Source organism: Capra hircus, chromosome 14 (genome assembly GCF_001704415.2).
Source record: "Capra hircus breed San Clemente chromosome 14, ASM170441v1, whole genome shotgun sequence".
NCBI lineage: Eukaryota > Metazoa > Chordata > Mammalia > Artiodactyla > Bovidae > Capra > Capra hircus.
In genome coordinates, this window is record NC_030821.1 from 8,745,580 (window position 1) to 8,765,411 (window position 19,832).

General features: G+C 36.7%; 1 protein-coding gene across 1 annotated transcript in view; it reads right to left on the reverse strand.

Annotated features, from left to right (window-relative positions):
- The window catches only part of C14H8orf88 (chromosome 14 C8orf88 homolog), a 31,160-nt gene extending 12,643 nt beyond the window's left edge, over window positions 1–18,517 (reverse strand). The window contains exons 1-4 of the mRNA XM_005689250.3: window positions 18,391–18,517; window positions 10,877–10,975; window positions 7,969–8,042; window positions 2,192–2,264 (exon numbers count right to left, since the gene is read on the reverse strand). Coding sequence (XP_005689307.1) covers window positions 2,192–2,264; window positions 7,969–8,042; window positions 10,877–10,955 — 226 coding nt within the window. The 5' untranslated portion in view covers window positions 10,956–10,975; window positions 18,391–18,517. The remainder of the gene's footprint in view (window positions 1–2,191; window positions 2,265–7,968; window positions 8,043–10,876; window positions 10,976–18,390) is intronic.

The following is a 19,832-nucleotide window of genomic DNA, read 5'->3' on the forward strand; positions in this document are numbered from 1 at the left end:
GCCAGACTTTATTTTGGGGGGCTCCAAAAATCACTGCAGATGGTGACTGCAGCCATGAAATTAAAAGACTCTTGCTACTTGGAAGAAAAGCTATGACCAACCTAGACAGCACATTAAAAAGCAGAGACATTATTTTGCCAATAAAAAGTCCATCTAATCAAGGCTATGGTTTTTCCAGTAGTCATGTATGGATGTGATGAGCTGGACCATAAAGAAAGCTGAATGCTGAAGAACTGATGCTCTTGAACTGTGATATTGGTGAAGACTCTTGAGAGTCCCTTGGACTTCAAGGGGATCCAACCCATCCATCCTAAAGGAAATCAGTCCTGAACATTCACTGGAAGGACCAATGCTGAAGCTGAAACTCCAGTACTTTGGCCATCTGATGCAAAGAACTGATTCATTTGAAAAGACCCTGATGCTGGGAAAGACTGAAGATGGGAGGAGAAAGGGACAACAGAGGATGAGATGGTTGGATGGCATCACCAACTTGATGGATGTGAGTTTGAGTTAACTCCAGGAGTTGATGGACAGGGAAGCCTGGCGTGCTGCAGTCCATACAGTCGCAGAGAGTCAGACATGACTGAGCAACTGAACTGAACTGATGGTTGCACGATACTGTACATTTATAATAGCTTAAATGATGAGTTTTACTTCAAGAAAAAAGATACCTAAGAAATGCAAAGAGGATGTCTCCAGACAAAAACAGTAAAATTCATCCCAAGACAACAGCTTTATAGTAGTACTGAAGAGGAATTAATCCATACTGGAACCGGATAATGGAGTAGTTTGAAAGAAAAGTCATCTCCAGGGGAAAAAATACCAATTCATACATTTTACCATAAGGAAAATATAGGTAAGTGTGGCAGAGTTACTGGAGCAATTGATGGGAAAAATTAACAATAGTTACATAGAAAAACAAGGTGAACATGAGCTCCAGAAAAAAGGATGGATTTTATGAAACAGGTATGCACTTTTCAGTTGCTGCTACCGCTGCTAAGTCGCTTCAGTTGTGTCCGACTCTGTGCGACCCCATAGACGGCAGTCCACCAGGCTCCCCTGTCCCTGGGATCCTCTAGGCAAGAATACTGGAGTGGGTTGTCATTTCCTTCTCCAATGCATGAAAGTGAAAAGTGAAAGTGAAGTCGCTCAGTCATGTCCGACTCCTAGCGACCCCATGGACTGCAGTCTACCAGACTCCTCTGTCCATGGGATTTTCCAGGCAAGAGTACTGGAGTGGGCTGCCATTGCCTTCTCCACTTTTCAGCTAAGCTACTGCAATTACACAGCTATACATAATATAAAGAGTGATGATACTCTAACTGAAACACAAGTAACTATATGGTGGAGAGGGGGTAGATAGAAGGGCTGAAGAAATGAGGGGACTGATGTGGAAGATATAAAGTCTCATTTTCCAAAAGAGGTTGTCAAAATATAATATAGAAATGAAAAATATAGAGACAATATAAATATTTTATTTAGCATATGGAGCTAAGTACTAGAAGAAAATGTTAACAGGGTTTAATTACATGTAAATTACATATATAGATTGGAAAATTTGGAAATGACATTAATAAACAACCTTTATTTTATTAAAAAGTTGCTGGGGTGGGAGAGACTATCGGTTTTTCCCAAGAGCAGTTCTTCCTTTCCGCTTCAGTGATAGCTAGCTGGTTGCAGAGCTAAAGATCACATTTTCCAGTCTGCTTTGCACAGCATGACTAAGTTCCAGTCAAGGAGACATTAAGTAGAAGTTATATACGTAACTTCTGAGTCATAGTTTTAAGAACCTTCTTCCTCCCTACTTCCTTCCAGATGGCTAGAAATAGAATGTGATGGCTGGAGCAGAGGCATTCATCTTTGGCATTAAGATGGAAGCCACGTATTAAAGATGGTAAAACCAAGGACAGTTTAATACTGGAGCTAGTAGCAACTTCACAGAACAGAATTAATATACCAGCTTAAAATTTTACATATTACAGAAGATATAGAAATAAACTTCTATCTTGTTTGTCACTGTAATGATAGTCTGTTTAGAGCAGTCAAACCTATAATTTGTAATATAAAGAAATCAACCAAAAGAATATAATAAAATTTCTAATGTACGTAAGGTTTTCAGGTAAGCAAATATTAACTTTATATGAATGCTAAGAATCTCTTATGAAAGTTGGTAGTTATGGTAAAAATTTACCTTTTTTAACTGGAGAATGATGTTGTTGTTCATTAAGACCTTGAGAAAAGGCTTGCATTCCATTCGTCTTACACTATTGATAGAAGAAAAAAATACACTTTTTATCTAAGGTTTTAAAATTTTATATAACACTTTGTTTTTAATCCATTTTGAGTTTATTTTTGCACATGTTGTTAGGAGTATTATAATTTCATTCTTTTACGTGCAGCTGTCCAGCTTTCCCAGCACCATTTATTGAAGGCTGTCTCTTCTCCACTGCATAGTCTTGCCTCCTCTGTCACAGATTCGGTGACTACAGGTGCCTGGGCTTATCTCTGGGCTTTCTACCCTGGCCCACTGATTTGTATTCTGTTTCTGTGACAGCACAATACTGTTTTGATGACTACAGCTTTGTAGTATAGTCTGAAGTCAGGGTGCTTAATTCCTCCAACTCCATTTTTCTTTCTCAAGATTGCTTTGGCTATTTGGGTCTTTTGTGTTTCTATACAAATTGTGTGTGTTAGTTAACGTGATTGTGGTAATCATATCACAATGTATATTAAATAATCAGGTTGGATACCTTTAAGTGTATTCAATTTGTATTTGTCAACATATCTGAATAACGTTGAAAAACAGTAAATTTACTCTATCTTGCCTACACATATTAATCACTGAAAATGGAGATAATTTCAAATCCTTCATAGTATTTAAGAAAATACACCTACTAAATTTTCTAAAGTGTCTTATCTCATTTAATTGTCATAGTCTTACAAGGAAATAAGGCAAGCATTATGATCACCATACTACAGGAAAGGGAAATCAAGGCAAAAAGTGTTTAGTAACAAATCCCAAAGTATACAGGTAAGAGGTAGTTGAGATAGCTTCTGAAACTGATGGCTACTGCACATAGTTATTAAGGATGTGCATCTAAAGGGGCACCACTCACAGCATGGAGATGGCAGATTTCCTTCCAGATGGCAGCGAAGTATCTTAACAAAATCTGCATTTTTGTATAATTTTCTGTTCCTCTTCTAATTCTTGTAAAGGCTCCAAGTGGGTAGCAGTAGACTTTGAAAACCCACTCATTTGTCAAAAACAGAGTGCTTATTACATGACTGACACTGTGCTTTGTACTGGGAATACAAAGATGAACATGGCATCCCAGGATTCATTTTTGGAGGACTCACAAACTAAAAGGTAGGCAGAAAAATAAAATACTAAATTGCAATAAAACTTGAGAAGTTCTTTAAATAAAGATATGCAGAAAGTGTAATGGGAGGAAGGGGTATTAAATCTGACTTAGAAATTTAAGGAAAGGCTTTACATAGGAAATGATGCATAAACAATACTTATAGGGTTAATAGGAGTTAGAACTGGATGATGACTGAAAAAATGTATGTTTATGGAAGAAAAGCAGCCTTGAGCTGGAAAGCATTGTGCTAAACGGCTAGCTTAGGGGATGAAAAAAGTTGAATAGGCTTGAGTAAAGCAAAATAAACACCAGGCTTTTTCCCCCAAGGCAAGGCATTTTGCAATTTGCAGTAAAATACCTCATCTGCATGCCCAGGTATTCTACTGAGCCTCCACTTTTCTAGCAAAAATGTTTCCAGCCCCTCTCATTCATCTTACACAAATGCACACCACTGAGATAAAGGAAGGAGAACAGGAAGAGACAAATTCATATCAACATCCATTTCAGGGTGAAAATTTAAAGAGGAAGATTTACAAATAAAATCAAAATACAAAATCTAAACAGGAAAAATACTCTTAAAGAGCTAATTTCTGTAGTATGAAAGAGCTCCCAGAAAACAATGGAGTCTATAAAAAAAGAATGGGCAAAGGCCTTGAATTGGTGAATACAGATGAAAGGAAATTCATATTACTCTTGAACAGATCAAAAATGGCCACAAATTCTTGACATTTTCTCATCTCTCCATTGAATCTGAGCAAGATCCGTGACTGCTCAAGACCAATCTAAAAATGACAGGCTAAAAACGATAATCTAAAAATGACAGGCTGGTCTCCAGGCCTTAGTCTTGAAGCCTAGACATTGTGCTGTAAAGAGCCCAAGCCCTTTGGAGAGGCCATTTGTAGGGGCTACCTCCAGTCTACGGGGGCAGCTAAACTCTAAACCAAGATCCAGTATCAACTACCAGCCACGTGAGTGAGCCATCGGGCCATCCAATCCCATCAAGACTTTAAAGCACTCCAGGCCTAGACGCTATCTGACTGCAATCACATTATTGAGAAATGGCCATCGAAACCCACTAAGGCCACAGATCCATGAAAGATAATAATGAGTTGTTAAGTCAATGTTTTCAAGTAATTTTTGTGAGGTAATAACAACAACAACAAAAAAAACAGACTAAAAGAAGTTGTTCAGGCAGAAGGAAGGTAATGCCAGACATAAACATGGATTTACATAAAGAAATTCAGAGTGCTGGAAAAGGAATAAATGAAGGTTAAAATAAAATTCATTCTTATATTTTAAAAAATTATTTTAAAAGATAGTATACAAAAGAAAAAGTTAGTAACAATGTACTGTGCATTTATAGTACAAGCTAAAGTAAAATTCTGACAGTAGAGAAAAATGGGAGGGAATATGCTACAAAAAGGTTATGAGACCTAAGAAGTGAGTTTAACAAGGTCAATGTACAAAAATCAATAGTATTTCTGTATTCTAGCATCCAAAATGTGGAATTTGAAATTTATAAAAAAAAAAGTACCACTTATTTACAATAGTATAAAAAAATAAAAAATTCTTATAAGTTTGACAAGAGTTCAAGATCCCTATACTGAAAAATACAAAGCACAGAGAGAAATGTCTTGCTTATGGATCAGAAGACAATATTAAGATGGTAATTCTTTTCAAACTAACTTTCAAACAACCAGAATTCCAATAAGCCTTTTTGGTAGAAATTTACAGGTTCACTTAAAATTTCTGTGGAAATGCTGAGGACCCAGAATGAGGGAGATAAATCTGAAAAACTATAAAGTTAGTGAATTTTCATTATCTGACTTGGCTACAAGTCTGTAAAGTTTGATGTGGACTTAAAGATACGTAATCTAGGTAATCTAGTGTAAAGCAAGATGGCTATAGTTGACAATACTTCATTGAATACTTGAAAGCTGCTAAAAGAATAAATCTTAATGTTCTCACTACAACAAAAACAACAACAAAACAGTGATAATGTAAAATGAAGACTATGTTAACTAAACTCATTGTGGTAAACATTTTGCAACATAAGCAGGTATCAATCAAATCATCACATTCTATACCCTAAACTTACACAATGTTATATGTCAATTATGTATCAATAAAGCTGGAGTAAACACATTATAAATCAGTAGAACATAATGAAGTTTAGCAATAAACTCACATGTATGATATACTGATGTCAATAAACTCTCATGATTCAGTGAAAGAAAGGTATACACCCAAACAGTAAAAACATGCAAAAGATTTGATCAGATAATTCACCAGAAAGAAAAAAAGAAAAGAAAAAGACAGATGGTAAATAAACTAATGATAAAATGCTCAATCTCATTAATCATTAGGGGAATGCAAATATAAAGTACAATGAGATACAACTACTCACACACTAAAATGGCTAAAAATTAAGACTGACTATACTAAGTGTCAACAAGAATGTGAAATAACTGGGACACTCATACACTACTGGTGGTACAACCACTCTGGAAAACATTTTAGCAGTTTCTAAACCAATTTAACATGATTCATCAATTCCACTCCTGGTTATTCTGTGTATGTATACACAAAGGCTTGAACACAACTATCCACAGAGCATTATTCATATTATTTATCATAATAAATAAACTACCCTATATATTCATACAGCAGAATACTATTACAAATTTAAAAGAAAATTACTACCAATACCTACAACATGGAAGAATCTCAAAAACATTATGCTGAGCCAAAAAAAAAAAAAAAAAAAAAACCACCTAACACCAAAGAATTATATTGTGTGATCTCATCTATATGAAATTTTAGAGCAGCCAAAACTAATTTATAGCTAAAGAAAGCAGACGAGCAAATGCCTGGAGCAGGAGGGAGCACTAGGATTAATGGAAGTGGAAATAGTAAATGACTGAAAAGGAATAAAAGAGCACTTCTGGGGAAGCTGAAAATGTTCTACAGTTTCATTGTGGGGTTGGATACATGAGGTATATATTGATCATTTGTCAAAACCCATTGAACCAATGGATTCATTTTACCATATGTAAATTATGCCTTAACAAAGTTGGTTTAAAAAATACAAAGAGTTGGTAAAAAGTGTCCTTCATTAAAAATCATGTGATATCTCTGACATAGGTTCTGGTAGCTTTTGCATTACACTTGAAGCAGCAGACAAAATTTTAAGCTTAGAAGTAAATCTAATTTATTCCATATAAGGTCTTGCAATATTAACATACTCCTTTTTACTTATAAAGCTTTCAAAAGGTCAAGGGTTCCAAAGAAAGTTACTATACAATATTCTTACTGTATTAAGTAGGTAAATTTTCACTGCTGGGATAGATTAAACAAAACATTACAATGGCTTAAAAATTTATATAAAGCAAGAATAATTAAGATATCAAGGTACTGACACAGAGCTACACAAACAGATCAATGGAAAAGCAAAGTCCAGAAACAATCCCTATTTATATAAAGATTTATACAGTAAAGATGGCATAAATCTATATGGAATGAATATTCAATGAATTGGACTTTACAACTGACTATATGAAAAAAATTGATTTTATTTATATCACATAAAAATTAATTTCAGGTAGATTATATACCTAAATATTAAAGCAAAACTTTAAATTTTTTAGAATATGTAGGAAAAATGTCTTTTAGCTTAGGGCAGGGAAGACTTCATAAACAATGACACAAAAAGGGAAATCATAAAAAAAATTGATACCATGACTACATACAGATTTTAAAATTTGAAAAAAGAAACACACAAAAATAAACAATTCTTTCACAGACCAAGAAAAATGGGCAAACAATATGCAGTGATAAATCACAAAAGAGAAAATCCAAATGGCCAAATTAAACATTAAAAAAAAAAGATGCTGCATTTCAAAGTAATAGAGAATTAAAAATTAAAACCAAGAGAGACACATTTCTTACAAATTAAACATGAAAAAAGTAAAACTTTGACAGTAACAAGGTAAGGTTGTAGAAAAATCAGAGTGCTTAGTGCATTGCTTGTACAAATCATTCTGGAGGGTAATCTGACAGTATATAGCAAATCTACTCCAGGTTTATATTCCAGAAGACCTTTCAAACATGTATAAAACATAACATACAGATGGATGTTTATTATATAATAGCATTTATTATAAAATATTTCTATTATAGAATATAAACAAGGGTCATATCTGTCAACAAAAAAATGGAACAAGAAATGTGGTAGCTTTACATACAAACAAGTCTATTTGTTATAGTAAAAGTACTAATACATTCATGGAAACAATGACAAATTGAGGATACTTATCCTGGGGAAGTACAGGAAGCAAATGGGAAGGTTCAGGGATATACAAGTGTTTTTAACTATATATGTAAGATTTATTTTAATTTTCTAGAATAAAACAAAATATTGAGATTTGAAAATGGTGAGCAATGGGCATAATGAGTATTTTATTCTCTTAAGTGTATGCCTGAAATATATCATAACTTATTAAAGTATATGATGCATTTAATATAGTACCTGACACACACGAGCTATCTAACAAACTTTACTTTCCAGTCTGCAATGCTTCATTTTTTTATAACTTCTAAGACTTACTCTGCTAACTCCACTTTGTAAGTACTGGGTGTTGCATGGATATTCATTCTGAAAGTTGAAAGGGAATACTGCTCCTGTTAGGAGAGAGGAAAAAAAACTGTTTTAAATACTTATTACTTCAATAAATGGTATAATACCACCTAAAAAACCTTAAGTATCTAAGATATGCTAGGCACTGTTCTGAAATGTTTTCTGAGAGTTCATTTACTCAACACAATGGAATGTCAGCTACTATGTTAGGAGATGGGTTTATAAACATGAAAAAAGTTCAGAGATAAAAGACTTCATAGCCTATTTTTTAAAACAAGCTCATAAATAATGATTATAATAACAATAAGTTATGTGACAGGTACAGAGAAGATACCAGGGGAGAGAAGATTGGGCATTGGGCATATCAACTAAGGCTTAACAAAAGGAAATAATTCAGTCTGGGTCTTGAAGAAAAAGTAGATTTCTTTGGGGATGTGAGTTGCCCAGAGAGTACAGAAGTATGCTTTAATGCTAAAATTAATTTCTGATTTACCTAACTTTTCTGCTCAATAAACCCCTACTCCCGTCCACATCTTAAGAGGACATAACGAAATGAGAGATCAGGGCTACCAGCCCACTTCTACCTACCGCTAAAACAGCCTTCAAGGGAAAGAATCTGTGAAAAATGGAATCTGTACAAATGAGGGAGGGAGGGATACTGTATAAAGGCTAGTCACACAAACAAGTAGCTGACAATGGTTTTATTTCCTTTGCTTTAGGACAAAATGAGACTTGGCCCTTTACAACTGCTTCTTCAGTGTACCAGAAGAATGCTGAATCACATCAGCATCGCTAAACTATGGTCCAGAAGATCTCTTTATTTCATTTTGTCTGTCCTAAGTCACAGCTATCTGCAGAGGAAACATGAACAAAGTGTAGACAATCTTCTCTGTAGGAGCCAAAGATGGAAGAGCAAGTGGACTGAGGAACTGTGTTATTTCTATCTTTTCCGCTTCATCTTTGTAATCAATACAAGTGCTATGTTTTCCCTTTTCTAAGCAGCCAGTTACTCAGTTGAACACTAAGCAGAGTAATTTTTATACACATATATGTAAAAATAAGTATACATAACTAGTAATGAAAAAGAATAAAAAGTTATTATTCTAATTTGGAATTTCATGAATTTGTCCAAAAGTTTGGTATTATGGGCAAGAGAAAATATTTTAATTTTAGAAAATTTAATTTTAGATTTCCTGAAAAATTAAGACTTTCTGTTCAGCTAAAGTACAGCCCTAATCTGTAAGTGTTGCTTTGGACTAATTTTTTCAATTAGGTATATTTTTAAAAGGCTAATGATCTCTCCAGCATGACTGCTTGGCAGTGATCAAAATCATAGGACTTGATTTGCACTGAGAGTATCATTCTGAGCATAAGCAGTTGTTAACCATGAAAATGAGACCAAAAAAAAAAAAAAATCCATGAGTTGTTCTTAAGCAAAAAACTATTCTTCCCATCTTTGCTGGTCTGGTAGACTATGGACTAATAGACCATTAAGAATCCATTTCTTAATGCAAGTCAAAACCATAATGAGGTACCACTTCACAGGTCAGAATGGCCATCATGAAAAAAATCTATAAATTATAATTGCTGGTGAGAGCAATTCCAATCACTGTTGGTGGAAATGTAAATGGATGCAGCCACTATGCAAAACAGTATGCTCCTGGTGCTGCTAACTCGCTTCAGTCATGTCCGACTCTGTGTGACCCTATGCACAACAGCCCACCAGGCTCCTCCATCCACAGGATTCTCTAGGCAAGAATACTGGAGTGGGTCGCCATTTCTTTCTCCAATGCAAAACAGTATGGAGGTTCCTTAAAAAACTAGAGCCATCTTATGATCCAGTAATCCCTCTCCTGATTATGTATCCAGAAAAGACAAAAACTCTTTACTTTGAAAAGATACATGCATCCCAATGTTCACAGCAGCACTATTTATAATAGCCAAGACACGGAAATAACCCAAGTGCCCATTAACAAATGACTGGCCTAAGAAGATGTGGTATATATACACAGAATAATACTCAGCCATAAAAAGCATGAAACATTGCCATTTACAGCAGTATGAATGGACCTAGAGAATAGTATGCTTAGTGAAGTCAGTCAGATAAAGACAAATATTATATACCATTTTTATGTGGAATCTAAAAAATAATACAAATAAATCTACAGGCAAAACAGAAATAGACTCACAGACACAGAAAACAATCTTATGGTTATCAAAGTGGAAAGGGAGGAGCAAAGGGATAAATTAGGAGTATGGGATTAACAAACTATTATACATAAAACAGAAAAGCAATAAGGATTTGCTATATAGCACAATTATGTTCAATATCTTATAATAACCTATAATGGAAAATAATCTGAAAATACATATATGTATAGGTGTATATACATATATATGTGTGTGAAAGTCACTCAGTCATGTCTGACTCTTTGCGACCCCATGGACTATACAGTCCACGGAATTCTCCAGGTCAGAATACTGAAGTGGGTAGTCTTTCCCTTCTCCAGGGGATCTTTCTGACCCAGGAATCGAACCCAGGTCTCCTGCATTGCAGGCAGATTCTTTACCAACTGAGCTATCAGGGAAGCCCATACATATATATATATATATATATATAAAACTGAATCTGAATCATTGCTGTATACCTAAAACCAACACAGTATTATAAATCAATTATATACATCAATAAAAAAAAATCCCTTCTCATTGGTTATACTTCTAAATTCTTCAGAGATCACTGGTTTTCCTTATCTTTAAATATCCACCATAAACTATTTATGTATTTTATACATATATTATTTATTTATTATTTGGTCTTTCAAACACTAATTAGCTATTAGCCAATTAATTTTTTAAATGTGGATACCAGACTCACCAGGGGGAGAACTCAGATGACGAACAGGTCTTGCTGGTTGAAGTGGTTTACCAATCAACTTTTTGGTTTCCATTATCATAAAGATCTTGAGGTTCCATACTTTAGGAGGGAAAAATACAAATTGCTTTAACACATACACAAACAAAACAATGACATTACCACCATATGACCCAGCAATCCCACTCCTAGGCATGTACCCTGAGGAAACCAAAATTGAAAAAGGCACATGTATCCCACTGTTCACTGCAGCACTATTTACAATAGCTAGAACATGGAAGCAACCTAGATGTCCGTCGACAGATAAATGGATAAAGAAGTTGTGGTACATATACACAATGGAATATTACTCAGCCATAAAAAGGAATGCATTTGAGTCAGTTCTGATGAGGTGGATGAACCTAGAACCTATTTTACAGAGTGAAGTGAGTCAGAAAAAGAAAGATAAATATCATATTCTAACATATATATATATATGGAATCTAGAAAAATTGTATTGAAGAATTTATTTACAGGGCAGCAGTGGAGAAACAGACATAGAGAATAGATTCATGGACATGGGGAGAGGGGAGGAGAGGGTGAGATGTATGGAGAGAGTAACAGGGAAACTTACATTACCGTATGTAAAAATAGACAGCCAATGGGAATTTGCTGTAAAGTTCAGGAAACTCAAACAGGGGCTCTGGATCAACCTAGAGGGGTGGGGTGGGGAGGGAGATGGGAGGGAGGTTCAAAAGGGAGAGGATATATGTGTACCTATGTTTGATTTATGTTGACGTTTGACAGAAAACAACACAATTCTGTAATGCAATTATCCTTCAATAAAAAAATTAAAGAAAAAAGGACAAAAAAAACAGAACTTACAATAAAAAAATCATGACATTCATTTGAAGATAACTATTTTATAAAGTGGAAAACACAAACACAAAACAAGAATTTAAAATAACCTGCAACAACCAGAGACCCATTTCAGCATCTGTCACAATTGAATATTCCCTCTTTAAAACATTTCCCTCTCTTAACTTCCCTCTTTTCTATAGGTTTTATTTCCTATTTCTTGACTGTCTCTCTTAACTTCCTTGGATGATGGCTATTTTTCTCCAGTTAAATTTAGGGATTAGTCCAAATTTGGCTTTGATTCTCCTAGTTATTTTCATCTATTTTCATGACTGCAACTACCTAACTACATAATAAGTATGCCGCTATTTACCCATCTGCGTCTCCCTCTCGTTCAAATAACGTGACATGGGTAAATGGTTTCCTGTGCGTGACACAGGGATGTTGGCTTCCGTTTCTATCATTAATAATTCAGGAGGTGTGATCACCTCCTGAAGTATATTATTATTACATTAACTATCTTTCTAATTGCCAAAAGATATTCCCATTTATATCTTATAGTAGTACCTTAAATTCAACATATCCAAAATTAAATTCATTACTTTGACTCCAAAGACGTCCCTCCTGTTGTATTCCTTAAATTTATCTAAATTAGAGCCCCTTACCATAATCAATCTCTAATTCCATTCTACTACCAAAATATCACTCAGATCTATTTTCTTTACTCCTACTACTACTCTTTTAGTCCCCCAGTAGTTCCTACTGTATCTCCCTGAACACCTAGTCAGATTTAATTAAATACTGCCTTTCCCTATGTACCTCTGTACCTGGGACAAAATTAATATGGCCACATCATGGCACTTAGAGAACACTGTACTATACTATATACTAAACTATGATGGCTGATTTGTCTTCCATACTAGCAAAAGCGAGGGACAGATTCTTCTCAAAGTGAGGAACAGTATTTTCATTCCTCCTGTGTCCCTTGCAACTAACTCAGTACTTGGACTGGATCTAAAATAGGTGCAAATCAAGCATTCGCTGAACAAATGGGAGAATACAGCTTCTTCTCTCTCTAAATTATGATCCCTTTACACACATATCTGCTTCAAAAACTTTAGTTCCTCATGACCTGCTGAATTATTAATAATAGAAACATGAGCCAACATCCACGTTTCATGCACAGTAAACAATTAACTATGCCACATTATTTAATATTCAGAACAACTTTATAAATCAGGCACTATTAATAGAGCTCAGGTCTTGGGTCAGCCTACCTGGGTTCTTATCATAGCTCTACCACCTAGTTATATAATTATGGAAAACAATAACCCCTACCTCCTAGGTTTGAGGACTACACAAGAAAATCTGTATAAATCATTAGCACAGTGCCCGCTACATCGTAAGAGTTCAGTAAATGTTAGTTTTATAATTTTTTAAACCTCATTTTTCAGATAATGCTTAGAGAAATTAGGTAACTTGCCCCAGGACATGAGTCTAGAAAGTGGCATATATGCTCATCCCCATACATACAGAGTGAACACCCTTCAGTCAAGCTACCTCCTTCCTCTCTTTCCACCCCTGACACAGGCAGAACTGTCCAGGTTTCATTAAGTACCCTTCTTATGTGTTCACAAAGCACCCTTGTACCCTCTTCCCGTGTGGTACTTATTACATTAGCTGACTATAAAATCATAGCTCCATCACTCTCTCTAAGAGCTAGCACAGCAACTAATACACAGCATCTCTCTAAGAGCTGCCACAGTGTCTAATATACACTACATGTTCAATAAATTGTTGAATTCATAAATGTTATTATGTTTCACCATTTGTCTATAAACTCAGGTTTTCTGGTGTTCCCTCACTCTTTCGGCTGCTCTTCTTCTTTCAATACTAACATTAAATAAAATAGTTCATGTGAAGTTCTCTGTGTGGGCTTACTCGCTCAGTCCTGTCTGACTCTTTGCAACTCCATGGACTGTAGCCACCAGGCTCCACTGTCCATGGGATTCTCCAGGCAAGAATGCTAGAGTGGGTTGCCATGCCCTCCTCCAGGGGATGTTCCCAACCCAGGGATTGAACCCAGGTCTCTCACATTGCAGGTGGTTTCTTTACCATCTGAACCATGAGGGAAGCCCCAAAATACTGGAGTAGGTAGCCTATACCTTCTCCAGGCGAACTTCCTGACCCAGGAATCCAACTGGGGCATCACACATTGTAGTCAGATTCTTTACCAGCTGAGCTACCAGGGAAGCTCAGATGAAGCTCACATCAAGTTCTCTAGCTCCTAACAAATGGTTGGTAGTAAAATAACAAGAATAGTAACAATAATAATGATTTTCTTTCTTTCTCCAGTGGCCCATATTGTAATTTGACTATAAATTTTTCTAAAATATATCATACAAAAAATCTATTACAAGCCTAATTGATTAGACAATTGAAGTAAAAAAAAAACTGACTTTGTGTATCTTAGTAGCTACAACACAGTTTTACTAAATACATCTATAAATTTAAATGCCTCCTATTTAATGAAAATTTTCTGATGTTTGAATGGATCAAAAGTTTTCCAAATTTTGATGCCTATCAAGATGAAGTCAAAAGTAAAACTCCACCAGATTTTCACTTAATTTTCCAGAAACTGATTGGAACCATATGATCTTGAGCAGAAGTTGGTCTAAGTGACTGTTTCCCTAAGTATAAAATGGGGTTAATCACTTTACACATGAAAGAAATGCTTTCATCTAATTCCTTTGGACATAATTCAAGTGTTAATGTCATAAATTTATAAACAACCTCTAAAAGTTAGCAATAATAACTAAGCACAAAATAGTTCCTTTTTCTTGAAGTTTGGAGACAAGCAAATCTGACACAAAGAGCCGATTCATTGGAAAAGACCCTGATACTGGGAAAGACTGAAGGCAGGAGAAAGGGACGACAGTAGATGAGATGGTTCGATGGCATCATTAACTCAATGGACATGAGTTCAAGCAGACTCTGGGAGACAGAGGACAGGGAAGCCTGGCGTGCTGCAGCCCATGGGGTTGCAAACAGTCAGACATGACTGAGCAACTGAACAACAACAACCCAAGTTAGCACCCATCTAGATTTGTATTTCAGCATGGTGATTAACAACCTTCTAAACAAAACTAATGCTGTATGTATTTGTTGACATTACAACTTTGATATAATAGGAAACAAAAAAAGTATATGAAGAAAAAAATCACTTTATTGATTGAATATTTTCTATGTGAAAGAGATATTTTAACATCGACCTAAAAGCAATCTAATATTTCATTATTTAATATGCATCCTAACCATTTAAATTAGGAGCCTAATGTCAATACTAGTAGTAGTAACTTTCCATCCTATTCCCCATGAAAAGAATACAATAGACTACTTTGGCACACACTTTTTTTTCATTGCTCAGCTGAAATTGAGTTGGTAGGTTGTAAAGTGTATTCCAGTTGCTGAGCAAAGCAAATCCACAGTATTCAAACTAGGGATTTTCAAGAGTTTAGGAGTTACAGAACTATTATATGAGTTTGCAATACAATAAATAAACAACAAAAAAAAACTCACCAAAGATATTTCTGTACCCACCTACCCTTTCCCCTTTCAATCTGTAGTAGGAAAACTACTATAAATTGAGAGGCCTGGCGGACTACAGTCCATAGCATCGCAAAGAGTTGGACACCACTGAAGCAATTTAGCAAGCATGCACTCTTTCAATTTGTAGTAGGGAACTATAGCAAAGGCTCCAGATATATAAATTCACATCTCATATAATATTCTATTCAATATGATTTTTTTAAATAAACTATGCCTGCATAGAGACTGTGATATTATAGGAAATAAGTTTGGGATGCATACTATGTAACAGCATCATATCTTAAACAGTGTTATTAATGGAAAGGTAAGTACTTACCTTATATAATAAATAAGCAATTATTATTGTAAAACTGATTAAGCATCATAAAGAAGGACAGGGCTCCACAAACCAAAGCTTAATTCTTTTAATTTAATTCTTAAGAATTAATTAATTCTCTTAAAAATTCTTAATTCTCTGAATTTTAATTGTGTTAAAAATAAAGACAGCTGAACTAAAAAATCAGTTTGTAAAATAACTTCAGTCTTTAGCACACTCTATTGTAGAATTCCAAAAGTTTCCTTTGAAGCTACTGGTCCTACCTAGTATAGGCATTTATGATATCAAATGTTACAAAGAATAGCTGTAAAAAAACATAATCTTACCTACACTACTGGGTAGCGTTGTGGGTCTGTCATATAGCTGTCTTTGAAATGTAAATATATAGTTTCGTGGTATAAATATTTCTTAAAGAACATTTTGATCCAATCTCAAAAATTCATATTAACTAACACATGCTGAGAAATGGTTATTAAAGTTTTTTTTCAAGTTCACACATATTTAACAAGCCATCTTAAAAGGCCAAGTGATATGTTGAGGTAGGTTCCTTCTATGCCCATTTTTAAAAGAATTTTAATCATAAATGGGAGCTGAGTTTTGTCAAAGGCTTTTTCTGCATCTATTGAGATAATCATATGGTTTTTATCTTTCAATTTGTTAAAATGGTGTATCACACTGATTAAGGCCAAGTGATATGAATAGAACACTGGTTTGCAAGTCAGGAAATCTGTATCACTGCTATTCTACATCTAGAATACTAACTATATCTTAGATTATTTCTTTTTAAAAAAATATGTTGAACTAAATATGAATCCTAAGGGCCCACCAACTCTGAAATTATAAATTAACCTAAAATTTTCTAGAATATAGTACCATAATAAGCATATATACTAATCAGATGGGGCACAATTTCATTACCCAATATATGCTTTTCTTTTTTTAATTAAAACTTCATTTCTATGAGATCTTACTACATATTAAATGCTTTACATATACTACCTCATTTAATTTTGAGCCATACATTAACTGTTGCAGAAACTCATTATTAGTTACTTTACAGATGAGAAACCTGAAGCTAAGAAAAATAAGAGAAATGCACAAGTTCACACAGTTAGTAACTGGTAGAAATGAGGTTCTGACTGTAAAGTTCATGCCATCGTCTCTAAATTTGTGTGTTTGGCAAGTAAAACACACCTGACTGTCCACTACTCCATGTGGATGGATAGTACTTATATGGAAAAAAATTATGAGAAGGAACATTTACATGTAGAAAACCTTCTGAATAAGTTGATGTGTGCTAATAATTTTCATTTCCTCAATTTTCAATTTTTCTTAGACTACTAAATATATTATGGAATTAATATGCTTTCCTCATTCTGCAGACATGGTACACTGCCATTCTAATCCATTAGATACTATACTTACTATGTACTATACTTAGAAACAGTATTATACTTAAAATAAACAACTTAAAGGCTAGATTTCTTTAGAAACTGCTGATGGTTCTGCTACAAGTATGAAATAAGAGCATATACAATTATAGAAATATGCTGAGAGAAGTGAAAAGAACATGCTTTCGTTTATCTCATGTATATTTCCCATATAGGATTGTATCAGATAAGATTTAACCTCAGTTTTCAACTTCAAAATACCTCTTTTACAAAGTTACGATTTCTTAAAGCCAAATCCTGATGTAATTAAGCAGCATAAACTGATAGAGGAAAATACAGAGGACTAGAGGATAAACTAATTGTGACTTGAAAGACATTTTATATTCCACAAACTAGGTTGTCATTATTTAGGAAAAATTAAATATCAAATATTTAAACTGAAATATCAAAAAGTTATAAGCCAAGAGTGTTCTGTTTTCTGTTTCATGCTTTCCGACAAAAAAAAAATTTTTTTTTCCTATAAAGTATCTTTTAACACAAATACAATTTAACATTTAGGTGGGATAAATTGTCCAGGTAATGCGTGTTGGTAGTTGTCATAACTGAGGTAACTGTCCTTTTTCATAGTTTTATTTTTACAGTTTTGCGAAAATATCAGCAACTATACATTTTTGATAAAATATTATGTTGTACATCTGAAACTAACAAAACGTTGTGTCAACTTTCGTAAAAACGCGTATCCTTACATACAAGTTGCACAGAACATCTTCAAAAACGGTTCATTAGCCGTTTGATTTTCTTCTGTGAAGTGACCACATATGTCTTTGGTTTCTTTATTCTTACTGGGTTTTCTTTTCTTACAGAATATAATTTCGTGTAATTAATTATTCGTTTGCTCTTTATTATTAATAAAAACAACTAAAGTAATTTCAGAAAACAAAAGTTGGTCACGTTTAGCACGGACGATGCCAGGACACGGGAAACAGTCTTCAAACCATCCCACTTACCTACCACCAGGTCGTGGGGCAGGTGTCCATACACACTTACTTCTGGGGGCATTTTGTTTGTTTTATCAACATTCCTTCAGAGTGTAACTCCCCGGGCCACTTGCCTCTCGCCCGGTTTCCCCCGCCCCAGCCCCCGCGCCTTTCCTGCCGACCTGCCCGCCCACTTTGCGCCCTAAGAGTCCCAACTTGGGGACCCTGTGGAGGCCTTGCCCGACTCGTCCCAGACCCCAGCCAGTCCTCTCCTCGTCACCCCAACTTGCCCCATGTCCGTCCCCGGAGACGGCGCCCACTCGCCGCCTCATTCTCCGGGGTCCTGATTTCTGCTCGCCTCGCAGCCCGTCCTCCCCGGCAACCTACCGCCTGAAGATCCTGGAGGATTTCGGGGCCGGCAGCCGCGTCGCGGCGCTCAGTCCAGACACGACCGCCGAGCGCCGGGGGTGCCCGTCCGGGAACGGCTCCGGCGGCTAGCTCGAGGCCGCGATTGGCAGCCGCGGGGGTGGGGCAGACGGCGGCCCCCCGAGGCGCGGGGCGGGCGCTGGGCGGGCGCGTGGCGCGCGCGGGGCGGAGCCTCGGGCGCCCGACCTACCGCGCTGCCGCAGTCGGGCGGGAACCGAACCGTTAAACTGGCGGCGCGCGTTTTCCTGGACGTACGGGGCGCGAGGAGCCGACGCCGCCCCGTTTGGAGGTTGCGCCTGGCGACGAGGAGGCTGCGGGAGGCCTCGCTGAGGTGCTGACGGGCTCTCCCTGGACGGGGCGTGCCCGCATGAACAGCCTTCAGGACCCCAGCCCGCGGTCCGACCTGCCTGAGACGGGGAAGGGGCGAGGCAAGCTGCCGGCTCGGGGGGCCAGGCGGGGGCTCCAGGCCGCTTCTGTGAGCCAGGCCGCCTCTGTGAGCCAGGCCTCGGGCGCGCTGACGACTGCGCCCCTTCCGCGTCAGAGCGGCCCGTAGGCCCCGTGGGCGCTGCCCGCGCTGCCCCTGCCCTGAGTCTAAGCAGTGCTGAGATTAGGGCGGTCAGGGAGTAAGGGACACAGTTAACTTTAGACAGGCGTGCACAGCACACACAGACCGCCATCTTGAAAGGAACAAAACTGGTTGAAGCGACGTAATCTGAATCCGAATCCTCTGTTTTTAATCGTCACCTTTATTCTCTTCACTCATATTTTTCACCGTTGTTTTTGAGAGTCCCCTTTGTGGTCCTTTCACTCTACTAGGGGACGTGGAGGCAGAACACGGGTGAATAGGAAAATTCCTGTCATTACCCAGCTCACAATCTGGCGGGCCATGGGCCATGTGTGCCACGTGTTGGAATAGATTAAAGTTGGGAGCATAGTGCAAAGAATGCCTGAATTGACTCTTAGGCTTGGAATGTCAGCTGTTTTCTAAGCAGCTTATGCTTGGATTGTTGCGGCTGGCTGGGGGAGGAAGGCGAGAAGAGATGGTTCAAAGGGAAGAGAAACCTTGCCTAGTAAGCAGTAGTTGGAGTTGGGGTAAACAGCAGTGGGGAAAGAAAACAAGTTTTCTCTTTGAATCTTTCATAGCTTTCCTTTTTGAATACTCGGGAAAGGTCATTCTCACAGCACAATTAAGGGAAGATTTGGGAGGAGGGAGTGTAAGGTATAGCAATATTTGCTGAGAAAAAAATGCAAAACACGAGAGTTGCGAGTGAAGTTTTATTTGGGGCAATATGAGAACTACAGTCCAAGAGTCAGCACCTCAGATAGCTCTGAGAAACTGATCTAAAGAGGGAAGGAGAAAAGATAGTCTATATGTGATATTGGTAAAGGGGGAGTGCATGCAA